Source organism: Aulonocara stuartgranti (assembly GCF_965226115.1).
Source record: "Aulonocara stuartgranti genome assembly, chromosome: 16".
In the NCBI taxonomy this organism is placed as follows: domain Eukaryota; kingdom Metazoa; phylum Chordata; class Actinopteri; order Cichliformes; family Cichlidae; genus Aulonocara; species Aulonocara stuartgranti.
Genome location: NC_138952.1, coordinates 30,701,784 through 30,723,465, shown reverse-complemented (window position 1 = coordinate 30,723,465; position 21,682 = coordinate 30,701,784). Strand labels below are relative to the sequence as shown.

The following is a 21,682-nucleotide window of genomic DNA, read 5'->3' as shown; positions in this document are numbered from 1 at the left end:
GGGAACTTCAGTTTGAAGCCTCTAGTTCTTCAGTCTAGTGCAGGGGTGGGCAATCTCAGTCCACGAGGGCCGGTGTCTCTGCAGGTTTTAGATGTGTCCTCGAACCAACACAGCTGATTTAAATGGCTAAATTACCTTCTCAACATGTCCTGAAGTTCTCCAGAGGCCTGGTAATGAACTTATCATTTGATTCAGGTGTGTTGACCCAAGGTGAGATCTAAAACTTGCAAAGAAACATAAGCAAAAGTTGAATGCAACAGAAACCGAGACATGTCAGTCACAGTGTGGTCATGCCCTAAGGGATACCCTGCTTTATCGCTTTTTAATGCAGGTTTAAGGCCATTTGGAGAAGCCTTTTGAGGCATTACAGTTTCTGGTACTCCCACATTGGCTTTTGTATAGTTCACTCATTCTCTCTGTATTTCTGTTTTGCAGGGGGCAGCACAGGCACTTCTCCTACCACCTCCAGCACAGGAACTCCATCTCCCTCTAGTGCAGCACACCTCCTTTCTCCCTCCTGCTCCCCTCCAACCTTTCACTTGGCCCCTAACACCTTCAATGTGGGCTGTAGGGAAAGTCAGCTTTGCAACCTGGGCCTGTCGGAGTACCCTGCCTGTGCTCGCAGCAACATGGCGGCCCTACAGGGATATGGCGGCCTGGCTGAAAGTTCATATGGACGCCTCCAGGCTGCAGGGAGTGCTGTGGCGTCTGGTCAGCCCTCTGAATCCTTTTTGCCACAGAGGACTTCCTCTTTGATTGCTGCCGGCATGCAGGGTAGCACTCACGCTTCCCTGACTGGCAGCGGCAGTGGCGGCGGCGGCGGGGGCAAAATGGATGGCTATAGCGGTCAGCTCGGCTCATTCCCAGCCTCTCAGCTTCAGTACGTGATGCAAACCGGGGGAAGCTCCAGCTCAGCCTCGTCCTCTTCATCCGGATCCGCCCCTTCCTCTGCCCACATGTTTGGTGGAAGCCACCACCACGTGCAGCAGGGCTCCTACAACGCTTTCTCCCTCCACAACCCTTACAATTTGTACGGATATAACTTCCCCACTTCTCCTCGCCTGGCCGCCAGCCCCGAGAAACCCCAGGGCGGTTTGCTCTGCTCCTCCACTCCTGCAGGGGCATTCGCCGAGCGCCAGTACTTGTCCAACGGAAGCATGGACACCATGCACATGATCGGCAACACCACCGGTGGCCAGCAAAGCAGCAGCTCTTGTGACGGACGTCAGTATGGCTCCTCGTCTCAGATGTCCATGCACATGGTGTAGGAACTCAGACCCAACCTTGCAGGGCGCCACGTTTTTAATGTCTTCAATATGAAAAGTAAATCTACGAACCTGGTTTGGTGTTAAGTTTGAACCAGTGTTTTCACATGAAGGATAGATATACTGAGGTACAAAGGAAGCTTTCAGAAAAAGGATGTCCTCTCAACATTTTGTTTTTAAAGATACTTACAGTGGAAGACAAAAATATTATTTAATTATCTTTGTATTAATGAAGGACGGCAACTTGACAGCAATGAAACAACAACCTCATTCAGATCAGTGTTATAAGAAGTGGCAGTGTACTTACTCTGGTACAGAGGGGATTATCAGTTGTGAGTGTCATTGTGCAATAGAAGCAACAGGTTCTTCAAAATGACTTGATTCTTTGGGGACTCAAATGTCATCTGCTCTTCCTGCCATTCTGTAACCAAAGAACCTTCTATGTGATACAGAGGGCTTTTACTTCACTCGGCACTTGTGCCATATTAGCTTGGGAATGCCAAAGTGTCAGTGGTTGCTGACAAAATCCACAGTTTTTGGCTGGAATGAAATAGACAACTGGACCGGATCACCGAATGACTCTCCATGCTCCACGTACATGCAGGAGAGAAACTGGTGCATGCTGTGGCAGATGGTGAAAACACACAAATCTGGTAATTGATGCAAGAGTTCACTGAGGAACTTTTGCTTCATCCTGAAAATGCCAGCATATATGCACATTAGAAATCAGGACTTCACCACGCAACTCAACCTTTTCTCCTCTAAGACTGGATTGGTTATTTTTTGAGTGGATTCTGTTTTAAATATATATATAAATATATGTATAAGATGGCGAATGCAATCAATAACATAAGCTTAAAAAGTTGTTGTGTGACAAAAAGTAAGCAATAGCAGCACAGAGTAAAGTATGTTGTGACGTGTATTACAGATGTGTATTTAAGTGCTGAACAGTATAGCAATTTTACAGGACAATCTGTTATTAAAATGTGTGAAAAAGGGGAAATAGCAACGTAATTCTTTTTTTGTGAAACATTTTAAAAAAATGTAAATACAAGTGCCAAGCACCTAAAAAACAAACAAACAAACAAAAAAAGAAACCCTCAATAAACGTTTTAATTCATTTACATGGGTTGGATTTCTTCCCTCTCTGTGAACAGTACAGGCAATTATTCTGGAAGATTAAGAACATACGACATTTTCTAATTCAGATGAAAAAAATGTGTCTTTGTTAGTAACATATAGACTGTATATAAGGACTTGACAAGGTTCCTAGTTTGAATCCCAGCTGAACCCTTTCTGTGTGGAGTTTGCATGCTCTTTCTCTTCTCTGTGAGATTCCTGTGGATACTCCAGCTTTTCTCAAAAGTGCAAAGACGTGCATGTTTTAAAGAGACCACAGCTTTGAGGTAGATACAGTCCTGTAAATATATATAATAAAGCACTGTACAGTTAAAATGTAACTTAAACTTTAAGTGATCACTAAATGCAAGCGCGTTGCATTACATTAATTCACTTATTCGTTTGCGCATTAAAGTCTTAATTTGAGCATTTTGGCTGTTGACAACTTGTGTTTTCAGTGCAGGATGTGAGAATATTTAAAGGAGAAGCAGAGTGTTAAATGATCATATTACGCTAACATGCTTGATTGTGAAGTGCTTCCAGAGACTGGACTGGATTTGACCGACACTGATACCTTTTAAACGGTTGAATGTGGTTCCACGGTGGTCCTACAGACAAGTGTCCTTTTTCATGAGGTGTTTTTGATCTTTCACATTTTTTTCTCATTAAATTTGCTGTAGTTAGTGCAGTAAGTAACATCCTTATAAAGTACAACAATCTATCTCACTTCTTAGATAGAACAAATGTCTAAGACTGTGACTCTTGAGTACAAAGCACTGCATAGCAGGCCATACTATTTGTTAGATTACATAAAAAAGGCTTTAAAAGTCACCTACAGCACAAATGCAAATGAGAGGTCCAGTTTAGTGACCTGAATTAGCAGATGGTTGTAGTTATATGGACAAAAAGATGCATAATTTTAAGCCTTAATACAACTTCCCCCTTTCCACCCCAGCTGACCCGCACACCCACCTTGCTGTTGTTATGAAGCAGGGAAGCTGGCTACAGACCAAGCGCCTGTTTTGTGCCAAGCTGTAAACATAGTTATTCTATAAAGTGGAAATCTATCTGGATCGGCCTGTTTTACAGCCTCAAGTGGCCATTTGAACAACTGTAACTTTTAGCTCTTTCACAGCGTTTTGGCTTAATTTGGTGGTTCCCGCTTGGTCATACGCCTCAAACTCAGAGGAAACAGGAGTTGCGCATAAGCAAAACAAATTAGACTGTTTAAAGTAGGTAATCAACAGAATAATGATGCTTTTACTCACCACATGTTCTGTATTTCACAGCTATATACTGATTAACTCTTGGAAATGACTGATAAATATCATCTAAGAAGCATGCCATTTTGAATGGAGCTTGACATTCTATCTACGAGAGCTGATTTGCCAGTCGCAGCCTCTTGGCCACAATAGCAACAAATGGCGTGATTATTAATCACGCAAGAGAGTGTTCTCTGCTTATAAAACACACACATCTGCTCCGCTCCACATCACAGGCACGGGCTTCAAACGCTGACGCAATGCATCGATCATAAACCAAAACTGGGAGAAAAAGACCCCAAGAAAAAGACGATTTTTCTCCCTGCTGGTTCTGTTTATTATGAGAATGAAGAATAAAGCTCTTGTGCCAACTGCACTCAGCTGCACTACTCCTGTTGTGCTTGTTGCACAAAAATATGGCACCTGTTTAAAGAGACAGAAAAATCCCCTTGTAATCATTTGAACCTCCAAGCGAAGGAAAATATTCAGCTTTTAGGATCGTTCCTACTGCAGCCTTGTGGTTCTTCTCTTGTTATACAGACGCAGATTCCAGCGATTTAGCCGGGGCCAATCAGCATCTATTACACGGATGTCTTCTGAACGGCTCTCCCCAATCACTTCCTATCACGAGTACAGCTCCAGCCATGAAATATCATATCTGAACCATCATCGGAAAATGAAGGGGGTAAAGGACCGTGGAGACGGCGACCCACTATTGGAAACACCTGTTTTTCCAAGCATGACTTCAAATAATGAGCAGGGTGATGTACCGGAGAGAAGCGTATGATTTCATAATTTGGCATCGCTCCATCTATCTGGACATTATTTCCAATAATTATTCACATTATTTGTCTGATATGCGCCCCATCTCCTGTTCCAGCAACATTCAAAATCACCCTGTTACCCACCCCCCCACCCGTCTTCACCGCAAATCTACCTCAGGGCCTGTTAAATAGGAGATGTATTGGTAAAGAGGAGCAGTGCACATGGCTCTACAGAGAGGCGGCATGACATAATGCACAGCAGGTCTGTTTTTATACCGTAAACTATCCATCAGGTCCTTAAGTGGAAAAGAATGGCAAGAGGCTTGAGTAACAGCCACTCGCTGCCTTTCATCGTGGCGTCTTTCATTAGAAACAAAATATGCAAAAGGAACTCACTGATTGATTAATGGCGGAGCGTGGCCGACTCGCCGTAAAACATGAAACTGTAAGACTTGGAGATACGGAACTGGAGCTTTTTTAACGAGGTCCTCTGACAGGGATGCTGCTTTGAGCCTGCTTTGACTGACAGCACGCTGACTGAAAGATATTCCATAATCCCCACATCTCAGCCATTGATCTTTCCCTCCCGACACATTTCAGAAATTTTAAAAGACTCAGAAATTGCTCTCTGGGGATTTCTACTGGACGCGAGTCCAGTTGAGGGGGGAGCTGTGACCATGTGCCAAAGTGAGGAAAAACACTGCTTTAATTTCAGAGAACCCTGAGCCTGGTTTTGACATGACAGAGTGTGAGTTTATATCGGACACTTCAATCAGTAAATCCTGGTAAACTATTGCCCTCTTGTGTTTATTCCTCTCTTATGCTTGAGATTCCTTGGCCTGACTCATCTTCACAGTAAATTATTGCTGACAGGAGACGCAGACCCACTTTTCCGAGGTGTTACGGTGGGCCTGACATGTGTATTGGAACACTAAATCATTGTTCTTCTGCAAAGGGCTCTCACATACCTTGGGCCGTCTTACACCAGCATTCTTTTCTCCTTCAAGGAACATCTTGAAGCTATTTTAGGATTGATAAAGTCATGATGCAGATGTCAAGCGTTAAAAAAAGAAACATAACAGGTTCTGGCAATGAGGCTAAAGTCTGTACAGCCACAGGAGTACAGATCTCTGAAACAACCCTGTGCTTGTTTGTATGTCTGTCTATAGAATGAAACAAAGGGAACATGTAGAAGAGGAAGTAAATATAAAGTCTTCACATTTATTTCAGCACTGCTGGATGTCTCTGTAGCTTACAAAGATTAAATAACAGCCAACTGCACTTTACATCTGTGAAAAGTGCAATAAAAATACATTTTACTTACAAATTAGGAAAAGAGAGGGTTTAAGGAGCCATTTTCATAGTGAAAACTATGTGATGTGTTTGGATTTTGCCAAATGTCACACTTATGATTACTGGTTGCACCTATCCGAAGGACATTGTTCCTGAAGTCTTGTTTGTTCTAATGCAACTTTGCCAATCTAAGCTGTGTTGTTATGTTCTTTTTAGAGAGAAAAGGATTTCTCCTTTAAAACAGGCCGTACGTGTTGAGTCTTTTTCTAATTGTACTGTCATGAACTTTAACACATTTACACTGAGATGTAGCTCTTGGGGTTTTTGCAGTATCTCTGAGCATTGATCGGTCTGACCTTGGGTTGAGTTTTCTGGGATGTCCACTTCTGGGAAGTGTAAAATTGTCTTGTCTTATAACCCTTCCCAGAAAACGTTCTTTAAGAACCTTGCTGCTGTCTTTCCTCTTTGGCATCGTGTTAAGATGCACCTGAAAGTTTCAGATCAGGAAACTGCCAAAAACTCTGCTTTTATAAATGTCTTCACAATTGCCGATGATCACTTTATCAAGTGCATCATTTGATTATCAGCAGCTGGCTGGGACTTATCCTCGTGATTCCTGTGTAAGTAGTAAAGGTGTACTTAGGTTTTCATAGGACCTTATACATGTAAGATTAATGTCCAAAGCCAACACTGCAAAAATGAATGAATAAATACAAATTTAAAAGTAAAAGACAAACAAACAAATACTTAAAATCAATATCTAATATGTTTTTTCACAATTTCTTACTTTGTTTTTCTTTGTAATTTCTAATGATAATAATGGTGATCCTTGAGCTGTTTCAGTGATTTTTTTTTGTTTGTGTCTCACAGAACTGATGATTTAAAATAGGAAATGATCTACAATGAAAAGAAGATAACCTGATAACTGGCAGCAGGGTAAAATGTAATAACCCCGCAAATAAGCAAAAGTAACATTCTTTAGCAGCACTATTTTACCTTAAAGCCTGCTTTGTCCTAAACTGTAGTTCTAAACTTGGCGTTTAGAATTATATCCAAAGCAGAATCAAATTTCTCTTGGGCCAAATCCTTCAACACTGTTACGCTGTTAATGCTGTCAAATAAATACAACCACAACATTCTCTAAAATGGCATAAATTCGCATGAAAGAATAGCAAGAAGTCTGATATTCTCATTGTAGGAACTACACTAGAAACCAGGAATGCAAGTGAGATGACTGCCAATAACAGTACTTTTCAGGATGAAAGAAAGTGAGATAAAAAAAAGTAAATGTAAAATGGATAGATCAGCAGAATATTGGAATAATGAGCCACTGAGTTGGAAACTTTATGTATCCCTCAGTCTCAAAACTGCATAACAGACGGTGGCTACCATATCAGATATTATACTGATTGAGACAATTTACCACAACTTATGTTTAAAAGAATTCTGCACAGTTAGAAACTTTGATGATATTAGGTAAAATATTCAGTCAACAACAGTCAAAGTTTGTGTAATGTTCTTTATAGCTGCAACATTTTGTTACTGTCATAAATATGCATTATTTCCTGGGCAAAGGAAGTTTAAACATGCCTATCAGCAGAACATCTTTGTAACACAGCTACAGTATTTGGTAGAAGACAATAAATTGAGATTTTCAAGCCTTGGATTTGATGTTCATTGTTCTTATGCTCAGTTTTACGCACAGAGATTAACTAAAACACAAATAAATATTCTTACACACTCAGAAAAGGGCCTCAGCCATGGCATGCGGGTCAACAGGAAAACAGTTGAAATGATTTTCCTTCTTCCTCTGGAGAGAAAAAAAAAGATGTTTGAGATATGGTTGACCCTCTCGGGCAGGTGGTTCTGATAAAGACCCCAGGCCCAGATGGAGACAGACCCGTCCGAGGCAGTCCCATGGTGCCATGCCTGCTGAGAACAAAGACGCCCCAGTGGAAAGCCCCCGTGTCTTAATGAGAGAGGTCCGGTGCTTTGTGGTGGCTTGCAGTCAGGTCCTCAAAGATTCAGAGGATCAGGTGACTGACCGGGCAGGTGACCCGGATATTGAAACCCCGTGGAGGGTTGATTTTTAGACTGTGAGAACCGGAGAGTTGGTGTGAGTTGAGTGTGAAGATGTAACAGTAGGCTCGGTGGAGCTGAAAGGCAAAAAAAAAAAAAGAAGAAGAAAAGGAAAAATTGTTAAGAATGCTGGTAATACATTAAAAATCGAGTCTTTCTCGTGGTTATACCTGAAATTGGATTTTTAAAAACATTGACCTTTTAAATGCTACAGCTCGAACTATGAGAAGAACTTTTAATTCAGAAATGAAAAAACAGCACTGGCTTGATTTATTTTAAAGTACACTTTAAAGAAACATTTGTTTAAAGTAATGCACTAAGATGGATGTATGGATGAAACATTTGTAATAAATTAGAAAGAAATTTAGAATAAAAAGAATATTGCCTTAAAGTGGTTTAAAATATGTTTGTGCACATGTGCACACTATGACAAGTGTGGGAGCTGAAGTTATAAGTTATTGCTGACATAGCAATAAAATAGGAGAGTCCTGGATTTTTCAGCATCCTACATTTTATTATAAGCCTTCCAACTTAAAATAAATAAATAAATAAAAAATTCAGTGATGTAAACAATGTTGAAAGGCATTTCAAATCCTCCATTCCAGCATCAGAATGTAAATGCATTGAGATTATCTTGAAAATTTCTGTTTTATTGTCTCCATGTAAGTTGTAGTTAGTCTTATAACCTTCAACAATGGATTTAATCCTTTATTTTGTCTTTAATATCCCCAAAAAACAGCAGAAGCAATCACAGCCACTGAAAACAGGGATATCAAAACTAATTCAAATAATGAATGAGATGAATCCCTCATCTGAAATTATTCTTTTCTCTCCTCTGAATTTTATTTTGGAGTCTGGAGACTGAATCTTCAGGAAATTAAAGAGCGGGAGCAGAAACTGAAACTCATTTAATGAGTCGAGTGGGAACATTTATTGTTTTACTGCATATACAGTCTATACCTAAATTTCAGGTGGAGCAGTATGTTTGGCACCAGATGCAATGACATGTATTAAAGCTACATAAGCTTTTCTATTAGTTAATACAGGTTCACACCTTACAAAGGCATAAAAGTTGCACTGTATTCAGAGGACGACAAACACTTAATAGTTAATGAAGTGAGCCACAGTTTGATTGTTAACTTAAACTGACCCCACCACCAACTGCACTCGACGAGATCTGTGGACATTTTACAGAAAAGCAATGGACTTGAGTGCACTATTGGCCCAGTTATGCTATAAACGAAAGCGTACAAAAGAGAAGAAGCCAGAGGTCGGTGCCATACAAAAAAGGCCGTCTCATAAAAGAGTCCTAATAAGTGTTTGCTTGAAACAGCATGCTTCCCTTTGAGAGGTTATTCAGAGTTTCCCATTTGCTATGCTCGTTACTTTCACAGGACGTTTGTTTAATGGTCAGTGTAGGGATGATGCGAACAAGCAGACAGATTTGAAAATGCAGACCTAATACACGGAGCTAAATATTCTGGAAAATATTAAACCCAACACATATGTGTTCTATAAATCACCTTTATAATGCTTGTCACATAAAATGTTACTATGACTGTGGGCTCGAGAGCGTGTCCGCCGTGTTAAAGCTGGCCTGATTTCAGGACTGCCAAGCAGCCCTTGGTTCCCCTCGCCACCATCAATCTATCTATGGGGGCCATACATGCCTGCCTGTGCGTGTCTGAATGCAAGTTTGAGAATGGCAGCTGTGCTCTCTCATGGATCTCACCTGCACTGGCTGGGCAGAGGCCAGGGACAGATTCTCACGGTGACATTTCTGAAGCCGTCAGTGAGCAAAGTGTCTGACTTAGTACTCTGATAAAACAACATTCTGTTGTGGTCTGGATAACACTGTTAAACAACGCTGGGGTAATCCCTGGTAACAGGCCTGTTGAAAGCGGAATCACATCCGTGCTCATTGTGCTGCCGAGCAACTTGGCCGGGGTCGCATTGCGACGTGCGCTGAGAGAGCAAAACATGAAGCCAGAGCGCTCTGTACTTTGGTGGAATTTGGAGTGGCTGCACATGTTTTCTCTAAACCTGTGTCAAAGACACTGAACAACTGTTTGGACTGTGCCAGACTTGACGACAAAGGCAAGCTGTGGGTTTTGTGTGGGTGGCTTCACAATTTGGTTACAATAGTCAAACATGCATGTGCCCATGGACACACAGAAGCAAGAACATTAGTGAGTGTATACAGGCGGACCTCTTTGGTTCCTTCATAATGATGATGTTCTCATGTGTGTGCTCTGGACTCTAGATATTCATGGACATTTGTCTCAAAACCACTGCCGATGTCTTCAACATCCTTTATGCGCTACTCCTTTTGGTTTTAAGTCTTTGCTGAATCACATTATTGTAGTTGTTGTTTCTGAAAGAGCTTAGAGAGAAATAAAGCACAGCAGACAAATAACCAGTACTACTCCACTGACCAGCATCTTTATTTTTGCAATTTTGACACTGTAAAAGTTTTTGTTGCATTAAAGGTGATTATTTTACTTTTTATCCACTCTTTTTGTGCGATTTGAATTAAACAAAAATTCTTAAAAATCTATTAGAACTTGCTGTCTCAGTTTTGTCAAACTAAAGTTAAACTGACTAACAAAGTCAGTGTGTTTCCTAAGTAACACAGGCCTAGAAACAACCATCTAGCAACCACTATGAGGAAAAGCATTTGTATTCCCCAAGAGACTGTAATGGGTTTCTGAAGGTGGCCGGCAGCTGCTACAGTGAAATTGGTCACAGAGAGTTGTACGATGCTGCAGCAAAATCCTTTGAGATTGCCATAGTCACCAGTAGTTTGCATGAAAAAGGCAGACTGATCTAGGAAACTCTTTGAAGTTCAAGCCATTACTGAGTATTGCACCCACTAATTATTTAACTTATCTAAAAATTGTCCCAGCAAAGCATGCAAGTGGATAAACCCATTCCTTCTTTGGATGGTTATTGGTTGATGTCAATTAACTTCTCATGGAAGCTCAGACAGGTGGATACCCTTCCTTCAAGGTTTCTCTGTGAATGTAATTTACAGCCTCTGGTCTCCATGCAGTCAATTCATGCGTGAAACTGTTTAGATATCTTACAGCGAGTATAGTTTGTGAATACCCCTGTCAGCCGAATCTCTCACACCTGCTACATAAACCAACAGCAAGTAGAAGTCATAATTGAAAGTAACAACCCAAGATCTTTATTGCAAATATGCTGCATGGACTGTATGAAGAAGTTATGCAAGTTTATTACTTTATTTAGTTCATTAATTTCTTTCACAATAGTGTGACTAAACTAGTTTCAAAATGATTATGAAGTCTCAAGTAAAGGCACTGTGACTCCCAGTGTTTTCTAGGAAAACATTTCTTAGAGCATCATGCTGTCCTCACAGGCTTTCCTTCCCAGCACACATCCACCCAGCCACCTACATCAAAAAGAAAATGTTATTTATCAGGCCATGTTCTTCTATTGTTTCCCTCTGACAGAGAGGGCGGAGCAGGGGCCACTGCCTGGGCTTCCTCAAACAAATTTGAACAACTGCAAATATCTCATCTAAAACTTGTCTCTTATCAAAGTGATTTAGGTTCTTATGTATGTATTTCTTTGCTGCATCTTCTTTGTGTAGTTCTTAGTAGGTAAAAAGTGGTTGTTAAGTGAGGTCTGAGCGGTGGGTTGGGTTAAATGAGTTTCGTGGTCGGGTTCGTTGTTAACATTATTCAGCAAAGTCGGATGTGTCCCGTTCTTTCAGAAGGATAGATTGGAGCAATGTGTTTTATACTGAGCAGTGTTGGGGACACGCAGAGCAAGCAGTTGCTGTTCAGATTGAGACCTCATGCTCAGTCATGGCCTGGGCAACAGGTTGTGTTTGGACTGCGCACTACTAGCCAGAACTGCTTTGTGCTGCCTGGCACTTAATCCACTTAAAGCCAATTACAAGTCTATTACTGTGATCGCCTTCCTGAAAATGACAATGCAGCATGTGGTGGAGGGAACCAGAGAGGAGGGAGCTCTGGTCCTCTCTCTGTTTGTTTCTAACAGCTCTGGAGTTAATTCTTTCCTCCCATGTGAGTGTTATCACCATTAGTTGGAGCAGCAGTGATTGATATAATGACTGTTTTGGCTAAAAGAGGCAGAAGGTGCTGAAGGATAAGTTCCTACTTTAACAAAGACAGTTTTACTTTTTTTCAGCAATAAATCTTTTCCTTGCTGTTCAGTCTATAGCACAGCTTAGTAAAGCTAAACATTTGTCTGTCAGCATATCTCATAAGCAGTGAAACATGACAACTTACAACTTTCATGAGCTACAGTATAAGCACATAAAAGATGAAATGAATTAGTAAAAATGAAAATAAAATCAGTGTCATATTTAACATATTTTAAATATTTTTACATTTAACAAAAACACAGCAAAGCTACAAATACAGCATGAAAACTAAACTTTCAACATGGCAGTACATTAATAGACATGTATACAAATGAGTATGAGCATGTCAGGGGCACAAGAGTGTGTAACAGAATACTGAATCCAGTTCATTTAACGCCTGTGGGTGTTATTAATTTATATCCTATTAAAATATATATTTTTATCTGGGGAAACGCTACACGTATGAAGGCTAATTTACATAACTGAGCCCTGCTCTCAAAAAACGACACAGATGTAACACTGTAAGTTTTAAAAACAGGATATTCTGTCAGCAGTGTTGGGGAGTAACGGAATACATGTGCCGCCGTTACGTATTTAAAATACAAAATATGAGTAACTGTATTCCGTTACAGTTGCCGTTTAAAAAGGTGGTATTTAGAATACAGTTACTTTGTTGAAATAAATGGATTACACGGCGGTACTGTCAGGACTGTTTGGGTTTTGTTTGACAGCCAAGTTCTGTTGTTCCAGGCGGCAGCGTTACGGTTGCCATGGTGACGCGCACTCTCTGCGACTGCGTGTTTCCTGGGTGAGAGAGAGCGCCTTTTTTTGTTGTTGTTGTTGTTGTGCTAAGCTAATAGGCAGAATGCTACAGGCATAGCCCTAAAGAATGTAGCATCATAGGCAGTGTAGTCCGTGCTGCAGGGAGAATGGACTGCCATACCCATTATGTGTCTGTGAGCGAGGGAGGGAGAAAAAGGAAAAGTACGAGCTGTCATCGAGCAGAAACGGGAGCTGGAAGCATGTAAATATAATAATAACCACTGCAGCCAAGAAGATTGCCTGACGAGCCCAGTTGTAAGTAAGCTATTAAGACTCGACTGTACACTGTGTTCGTGTTTTCCACCGAAACAATAAGTTCCGTTGCAGCAGCCTTTCAACGCCTCTCTCTGTCTCTCGCTAGCAAAGTTGACCCAGACAACAAAGTAAAGTTATTTTTCAGCTATGATTCCGACACGAAACCCGACGTATTAGTCAGAGGTCCTTTACTACGGTTCGGAGCCGCGGACCTTCAGTAACAGTAATAAATCACACAGCAATAGTACATTCATGTAGTTGTAAAAAGCATGATAATATATTAAGTAATCCAAAGTATTCAGAATACGTTACTCTCATTGAGTAACGTAATACATTTTGGGGCATGTATTCTGTAGTCTGTAGTGGAATACATTTTAAAAGTAACCTTCCCAACACTGTCTGTCAGTACAGAAGTTGACATCATGTGGTTGGTTAAAGCTAATAGACTTACATTAGTTTGTGTTAGCAAACTCAGGACAAAATCGATAACTCAGAGGAAAATAACAACACTAAAGCTAAAAATCAATTTAAGGGAATCACATTTGTCCATCTCGTGGCTGTAACAATGGGTTTTATGTTAAGAAACTGAGGACATACTGTCCACTTCCACTGTCTGTCAGCTTCATGCAATAAAATAATAATCTTTCTCTTCCCAAGCAAATCCAGAGTAGTGATGGGATTTCCGGCTCTTTTTAGAGATCCGGCTCTTTCGGTTCGGCTCACTAAAAAGAGCCGGCTCTTTCGGCTCCGAACCGGCTCTTCAGGTTGTTTTGTTGCTTTAATTAATTTATTATTAACAATAATATAAGATTATGCACAAAAGGAATTACTAACGTAAAAACAAGTGGTTTTATTTATATATGTTTATATATAAATATATGCGGTGGCCCCTAGAGACAAAACACGTACAAACTCCAAAACACATTTCTAGCATGAACTGAACTTCCAAAGCAGAGCTACTAGATCACTTAAATTACACAATTGAAAGCATGTGTGTATTGTTTGTGTATTTATACACAGGCACTCATATATATATTCAAATAATTTAAAAAAAAGTTCATTTACCTGTTATTACCACACACCAAATCCGGTCGTTGGTACTTGCTGGCTTGTGTAGCCACAAGATAACAAAGGCTCAACACTGCGCCCAGCATCCTGGAGCACTTCTGTTGTCTTTTGTACGTGTTTTGAGTTTTTATGTGCTTCTGAGTTTTTACGTGCTTCGGAGTTTGTACGTGTTTTTACGTGTTTTGGAGTTTTTACGTGTTTTGGAGTTTGTACGTGTTTTTACGTGTTTTGGAGTTTGTACATGCTTCAGAGTTCGTACGTGATTTGAAGTTTGTATGTGCTTTGTCTCTAGGGGCCACCGTAAATATACTTTTATTTATTCACTCCACATAAAATGTAATAAATAAATCATATAATACAAAAATCAACTATTCACATTTCAAGTTTTAACTATTTAAATTTTCAGCTTTTTCCTTTCACAAATTTAAAGTGAAAAGAACACAAAACACTGCAAACCACAACACAATTAAATATAAATTATAATATGAAAACTAAAAGAACATGCATATTCTCTGTCATATGGACCTGCATGAATAAACTTTCTCAATCCTTTATCATCTGCAACCGAAAATAGTTGTGGATGATTACTATACCTTTCTAATGTTGTTGTCCCTGCCTCTCTTTCTCTCTCTGGCTCTGTTCCTGTGCTACTGAGTGTAACTACCGCCCCTCCCCCCTCTGCCCAGCGTAAAGCACAAGGCTCGCGTGCAGAGTGAAGCGGAAAAAAAGTGCGAGAGAGGCTGAGAGAAAGAAAAAAAAAAAACCCACGTGACGGCTCGCGATAAGGAGCCGGCTCGCGTCGTTCACGTCAAAGACCCGGCTCTAAGAGCCATTTCGTTCGCGAACGACCCATCACTAATCCAGAGAGTTTACAGTCGTGTCCAAATTCATGAGTTGCATCCTCCTGAGGCCGCATTTGTAGACCGATTACGTCACAGCGACGCGCCGAAGGCTGTCCAAATTCATATACTGCTCCGAATGCAGCCGACAAACGAGTCCTCCTTTTCCCCGAATTTGAAGGATGGGTCGGGTGTGTCCTTCGTGGCCCACCATATCCCAGAATTCATAGCGCAGCCCAGCCAAGCTCCAGTTTCCGGCTAATGGCGGCCGCTACTAAGTTTTAAAATTACTCTTATTAATCTTTCTGGGTCACAAAATAAACTTTTAACATATTTTCAGGCGAGAATGTGGGTGTGTAAACTTCAAATATCTGCTTTGTTTGTCAAGATATCGCATATTTGCAAAAGTGCTTCGACGTTTTCGGTGACGTCTGTCACCCACCAGCTCAACAGCTTGCCAGCCCAGAATTCATTGCACAGAACTTCATTCACGTAACGATGGCGGCACAAAAGGATAAACCGGGAGACGAATACACTTTTAAATGTAAGTATGTGAAAATCTGGTGGTACAAAAGTTAAATTTTTATAGCGGTTATGTTGTTAGGGTTGTGAATTTGCATAGACTTGTAATATTTATTTAAACAATCTTCATAAAAAGTGGACGTAAACTAGCTTGTATGGTGGGTTCCACGGTTTTCCATTGGCGCTTACATTTTTCCCAATCGTTTTTGTGATATGTTTATAGGGACCAAAGAGCAAACGGCAGACTTTATTAAAACTAGAGGAGAAAATGATCACCTCTTCACCGGGGTAAAAAATTCAGCGACTGTGGGATGGAGGTACACGAATAAATCAATTTACACATCATATTCATCTGAGTACGGTTTCAATAACCCTCATTCTGTACAGAACCTGTGATGTCCAGACGATATTCCTCTTGTGTTCTGCTGTGAAAACTTTTGGATTTAGGGATTATCATAGTTGTCATGGTTTTCTCTCTTCTCTTATTTTTTTGTGTGCGATCAGGACTATTCTTGAGAAGATGGGCCTACAAGGGAAAGTCACCACCTTGCAGGCCAAAAAGAAGTGGGACAACTTAAAGAAAAGATACAAAGTATGTGTGCTGTCAAGAAGATAATTTAAGAGAGAGATAAGATAGAACTTTATTAATCCCTCGGGTGGGTTCCTCTGGGAAATTCTATTTCCAAAAAGCACAGCACCGACAGAAGTACAAGTGAATTGCACATTTCAGGTATTGAGGTCTATTGCACCATTGACTATTTACAAAAAGTATTGCACAAGGTATTGTACAGTGAGGTGAAGAGGCACTACAGCTTAGTTGTTCCCCCCTCCTTTGTCCTCCTGTTTCCCCTCCCTCTCCCCTCCAGAGAGGAGTTAAACAGTCTGATGGCGTGTGGGACAAAGGAGTTTTTAAGTCTGTTAGTTCTTGTCTTGGGGAGAAGCAACCTGTCACTGAACAGACTCGTCTGGTTTTTAATGGCCGTGTGCAGAGGATGCCCAGCATTGTTCATAATGTCCAGCAGTTTCTTTAGTGTCCTTCTCTCTGCCACTGTCACCAGAGTGTCCAGCTTCATGCCGACCACAGAGCTAGCCTTCCTGATCAGTTTCTCTAGCCTGCATTAAGAATGAAATTTAATAAATGCACATTTACTAAAAGTTGTATTGTTTACATTTGTCTGTCATTTCTGATTTCCTCTGCGATTAGGATTGCAAGTGTCCAGGGTCAGGTGAGGGAGTCAGTGGGAAGCCCACTGCTGCTACTTGGCCCTGGTTTGGCCTCATGGATGAGGTGATGGGACAGAGGCCTTCCATTAGGCCCCCTGTCCTTATTTCCTCTCTCCCTGAGGACACTCCAGGGCCAAGTACAGCAGTGGGTGACCAAAGTGAGATGGAAGAGGAGACAGATGAGGAAGGAGGTCAGCCAGCAGCAACGGGAAGGAAGAGGAGAAGGGAAAGACAGGATGAGCTCCTTGAGCTCATCAAAGAGGACATGCAGTACCAAAGGGAGGCTGAGGAGAGAACAGGAGAGCAGGGACAGGATGGACAGACTTTTTTCCATTCTAGAAAGATTAGTTCCTAAATAAGTTAAAAATATATTCAGATATGTTCTTACTTTGTTCTATTTGTTATGTCATACTAAAAGTTTTTGATTAATGAAAATTAGTTCCCAAATTGGTTGTGCCTTCAGATATTCTTTTTTTTTAATACATTTCTTACCTTTTTCTACGTGTTATTTTAAGTTTTCCACTATGAATAAATTGATGAAAACAGATTTCGCTGAACTCATTTTATTTAGTTGTTTTTAACATGTATGAACATAAACTTTAAATGTCAATTTAAAACTCTTCAAAGGTAAATAATAATAAAACAAGAATATTTCTAAAAAATGAATTTTAGTCAGAGAAGGAAAAATATATACAAATATTTACAAATTTTCACACAGGATTAACCAAAGTGACCTGTTCCTGGACCGTTTTTTTTTTTTTTTCAAATATACTTTAAAGATCACACAAACAGAAAATCTCTGGCAGTGTTGCTGGATTTGCCGAAAGAAGATCAGACATGGATGGGGTGCTGCGACTGTGACCCGTGGTTTGTCTTTTCTGGTCAGAAAGTGGAGAATCGCACAGGGTGGTCTGCAAAGAGTTTTAGGATGCTTCCTCCCTCTGTCCACTGCATCGTCCATCCACGGGTTTGCAGGGCTGACTCAATCGACGGCTGCCACACCACTAAGAGGTTTTTCAGAAATATGCAAACCAGAGAAAGTGGATTCACTACTAGTATAATACTTGTGACTCTGTAGCAGACAACAGTTTGAAAAAATGGTATTAAAAAAGATGCTTAGATAAATGTTTACTTGCCTGTTAACAGTAGTCATGGTCTGGTGGTACCTCCTCCAGGGCAGACACCTCGGCAGACAGCTGGTCCCGCCACAGAGCACCACTGACTGCCTCCAATCCAGCCTCCCCCTCATCCTCTGCTCCATCTTCCTCAGGTTCATCCTCAGGAGCCACAATGTCACCAGCACTGAGGCAAATGTTGTGGAGGATGGCACATGCTGTTACTACCTGTAGTGATATACATATACACATTATTCTTTCATACACACACACACACATACATACATATATATATGTATACGCACACACAATTAATTTGACATTGGGTGGTCACTTACATGAGGTACAAAGGTGTGGTGCACCTCCAGCGCTTGCAGGAAGATGGCCCTGAACCTGTTCTTCATCATCCCAAAAGCACGCTCTATTATGGAGCGTGCCCTGGAATGATGGCTGTTAAAGCGCTGGGCTCCCACACCTTGGACTGGCCTCTTGTAGGGTGTGATGAGGGGGAGTGGACGCTGGAGGCATGGGTACCCTCCATCTGCGAGGATGAAATGCCCTGGAGGAGGGTAGACTGACTGTCTGTACAGTGGGCTGTGGCGGAGCACCCTGGAATCATGCACCGACCCAGGCCAGCCCACGTATGTGTCGATGAAGCGGCCCCGATGGTCACAAACCGCCTGCAAGATGATTGATGGAAACAGTTTTCTGTTCCTATAGCACTGACCATCAGGGCCACTTGGACACTTGATGCGTATGTGGCAGCCGTCAATTGCACCCACCGCTTTCATAAAGGCTCTGTGGCGTGCCAGCCCTGCAAACCCACGGGACACTACCTCCAGGTCCTCTGGGGTTGTTGGGAGGTGGATGACCTGGTAGCGAATGGCCAACACCTCTTTCGTGACTCGGTGGACGATGTAGTGGACAGTAGAACGCGGCATCCCAAACACTCTTGAGACCACCCTGTAGGATGCTCCACTTGCCAACCAGAAAAGTAACACCAGTATCTCAATTGTGGCACCCCATCCATGCCGCCGATCCTGGTTCAGGAGATTTAACAACACTGCCAGAGACTCCCTGCTTAGCCGAAAATCAGGCCTTGGATCCTCCTGGCTAAAAAAACGGTCCAGGACTGGTACACTTTGGTTAATCCTGCAGTACAACGGCCTTGTCTGGTTAAGGAAAAGGTGGAGAACAGCATAATCAGTTTTAATAGAAAGGTATGACTTCATTTATTTTATGACATCAAAGCATTATTCTGATTACTAAGCTTGAGTAAAATATACTAACACTGAGAAATAACATTTTATACATTTCATCTGTGTAGCTAAGCTTTTTTGTGAACTCAAAAATAACCCTGTTTTTGGCTTTCTGACAATTTTACTGCAATTTTATGTACAAAAATAAGTAACAGATCATATGAATAACTGAAAATAAATGTAAACTTATAGAAGAACATTTTCTAAGGGATTTTGTTCATATATTTTGAATGACCGCCGTCATTCAGTCACTGAAATTATCCATAAAACTAGCTAAGTAATTCCTAAATGCGTCTAGATTAATAGTTTTACCTGGATATGATTTTCTCTGATGAGCCTGGAGTACAAAACATGCCGGCGATGACGACCGCGAGACAGTTTTTTTAGATCGTTGATAATTAAAAATGAACACAAAAAACGGAGAAAGATTTCGGGGTCCATTTTCGATTTTCGTGCCGTGGCGCTGACGGCCGGAAATACTCTGATTTAAGGGCGGGAGTAGATCGAGAAGGCTAGACCGTCCAATTCCACAGCCGTTTACTTCCGGCTTACCCGACTTCCTGAGGACCCGGCCCACGTAGACCGCGAAGGCCGGGTCCTCAGGAGGATGCAGCTCATGAATTTGGACACGACAAGTGAAAATGGACAGTATACCATCAGTTTCTTAACATAAACTCATTGTTGCAGGCAGCGACAGCACAAATGTGATCCCCTTAAACTTTTAGTGTTGTTATTTCCTCTGAGTTATAGATTCTGTCACTAGTTAGCGAATGTTTATGTTAGCTATTAGCCACAACTAGGGATGGGTGTCGTTTAGGTTTTATCCGATACCAGTACCAAACCGGTACTTTTGAAACGGTGCCGGTGCTTAAACGGTGCTCGAACCGGTGCTCGAACCTGTGCTTAAAGAATGGAGAACACAAAATTGGTCCAAAAAACTCTCATGTTCAGCTGTTTTTTTGTAAAAGGATAACAATGTTAGCCTTTTCTGCAGCTATAGGGGATTTATGGCATCGCTCTTGGCTGGAAGCAGTGCTTAAACAATGGAAAAAACAAACTTTGTCCAAAAACCTGTTTAGCTGTTTTCCACTTTTTCTTTGGTCATTTTAGCCTTTTTGGCCAGCGTGAAGGGAGTATCTGCCATCAAACAAGAAGACAGCCGCATGTAACTACGACGGTGTTTGCTAGTTCACCTTACATGCATTAATGTAATAACGTGGTTAGCCTACTCAACGTAAATTACACACAAACAACATTAAGCTACTCGCGCAGAGAAGAGCGGCTGCTGCTGCCATCATCATCCGTATCAGTATCAGCATAATAGCACTTGTTGCAGGTTGCTGAGTTTGCATCTTTTGCTGTGAAGTACAGCCAGACTTTTGACCACTTCGCTTTGGGCATTTTTAATCTGTAGCTCTGCTCTAAAAGAACGTACATGCCTGGGCCCGCCGACTACGCTCGCAAAGGTAAAATGATTGGCTGGAATCCAAAGTGTATGACATCTCAGGAAAAAAAAGCACCGAAATAAAGCACCGAAATGTGCGCTGCTTTTCGGTCTGGTTACTACCGTTTATGTCAGAACCGGTGCTACCGGTACCCATCCCTAGCCACAACAATCAATCACAGAATGTCACGTTCCGTACTGACAGAAGATGGTGCTGAACCTGTTTTTAAAACTTTAACTTTGAACACTTGTTTCTTAAACCCAGCTTCACAGATAGTGTTACATCTGTTTCAGTTTGTGAGAGCAGGGCACAGTGGTGTAAATTAGCCTTTATATGTAAAGCATTTCATGTCGCCTTTAATCAATTGCATTTTATTATAATACACAAACTGTCTGTCTGTTTGCTTGTTTGTGTGTCCACAAATTCCTTCTATATGATCAGAATTTGAGGAACCAAAATATTCACACAGTTTCATCTTAGGCCACTGAAGGTTATTTTCCATATCAGATAACACAATGTTATCATGTTGCCTAGCATTGTATCATTTGTGTGTACCTTATGGTCCGAAAAAATGCGTACTGCACACTGCAGTTTAATGTTGCAAAGCACCTCTTTTTAACTTCAGTGGATATTATACATGGTTATGCTCAGGATATGTCAGCCCATTTCTACTGGAAATGCCTTTTGGTTAAACTTTCAGCAAGGAATTTGCATTTGCACTGTTACATTTTTATAAAGCTTTAATGTACATAAAAACCAGCTTCTTGTTTAAGTGAAAATAAATGGAAGGTTGTCTTTTTGCGCTAGTAATGTTGTGGAGTTGTATTTTGACTCGCATCAATTATATCATCAGTTATATCGTTATCGCAAATTTTCAAATATATATCGTGATAAATATCTTTGGCCATATCGCCCTGCTCTAATTGTAGCACCAAAATTTTAGAATTTACAGCAGTGCAGAGTATCACATCAGTGAATCAATGACAAGAAAAGGGATGATACATAGTGAGCTGGAATCTCTAACCATGATTTAAACCACTAGCTGTAATTTCCAGAAACACTTAATACATGTGGGAAAAAAAACCCCAACAACAAAAAAACAGCACTTCTTGTAAGACGCAATAAATGCCTAGTCAGCTAGTGTTCATCTTTGTCAGTCTTGACGAATGCCTTAGCCTCTTTTAAAACTAAAACCAAAAACAAACAGCTACAGAGG

At 41.0% G+C, this 21,682-nt stretch overlaps 3 protein-coding genes across 3 annotated transcripts in view; 2 read left to right on the top strand and 1 right to left on the bottom strand.

Moving 5' to 3' along the window:
- Positions 1–2,389, top strand: part of tbx15 (T-box transcription factor 15) — a 33,677-nt gene extending 31,288 nt beyond the window's left edge. The window contains exon 8 of the mRNA XM_082507757.1: positions 436–2,389. Coding sequence (XP_082363883.1) covers positions 436–1,268 — 833 coding nt within the window. The 3' untranslated portion in view covers positions 1,269–2,389. The remainder of the gene's footprint in view (positions 1–435) is intronic.
- A 12,431-nt stretch (positions 2,390–14,820) lies between these two features.
- On the top strand, positions 14,821–17,168 carry LOC309691674 (uncharacterized protein). The gene is made up of 4 exons (XM_082509539.1): positions 14,821–15,445; positions 15,647–15,740; positions 15,928–16,015; positions 16,628–17,168. Exons 1-4 carry the CDS (start codon positions 15,400–15,402, stop codon positions 17,000–17,002), a joined length of 603 nt encoding a protein of 200 aa, XP_082365665.1. The 5' UTR covers positions 14,821–15,399; the 3' UTR covers positions 17,003–17,168.
- Positions 17,169–17,213: 45 nt separating this feature from the next.
- On the bottom strand, positions 17,214–19,805 carry LOC309691335 (putative nuclease HARBI1). Its single transcript, XM_082508950.1, has 4 exons — positions 19,334–19,805; positions 18,101–18,934; positions 17,784–17,990; positions 17,214–17,651 (listed from the first exon to the last, which is right to left on the bottom strand). Exons 1-3 carry the CDS (start codon positions 19,460–19,462, stop codon positions 17,787–17,789), a joined length of 1,167 nt encoding a protein of 388 aa, XP_082365076.1. The 5' UTR covers positions 19,463–19,805; the 3' UTR covers positions 17,214–17,651; positions 17,784–17,786.
- Between the last annotated feature and the right edge of the window lie 1,877 nt (positions 19,806–21,682).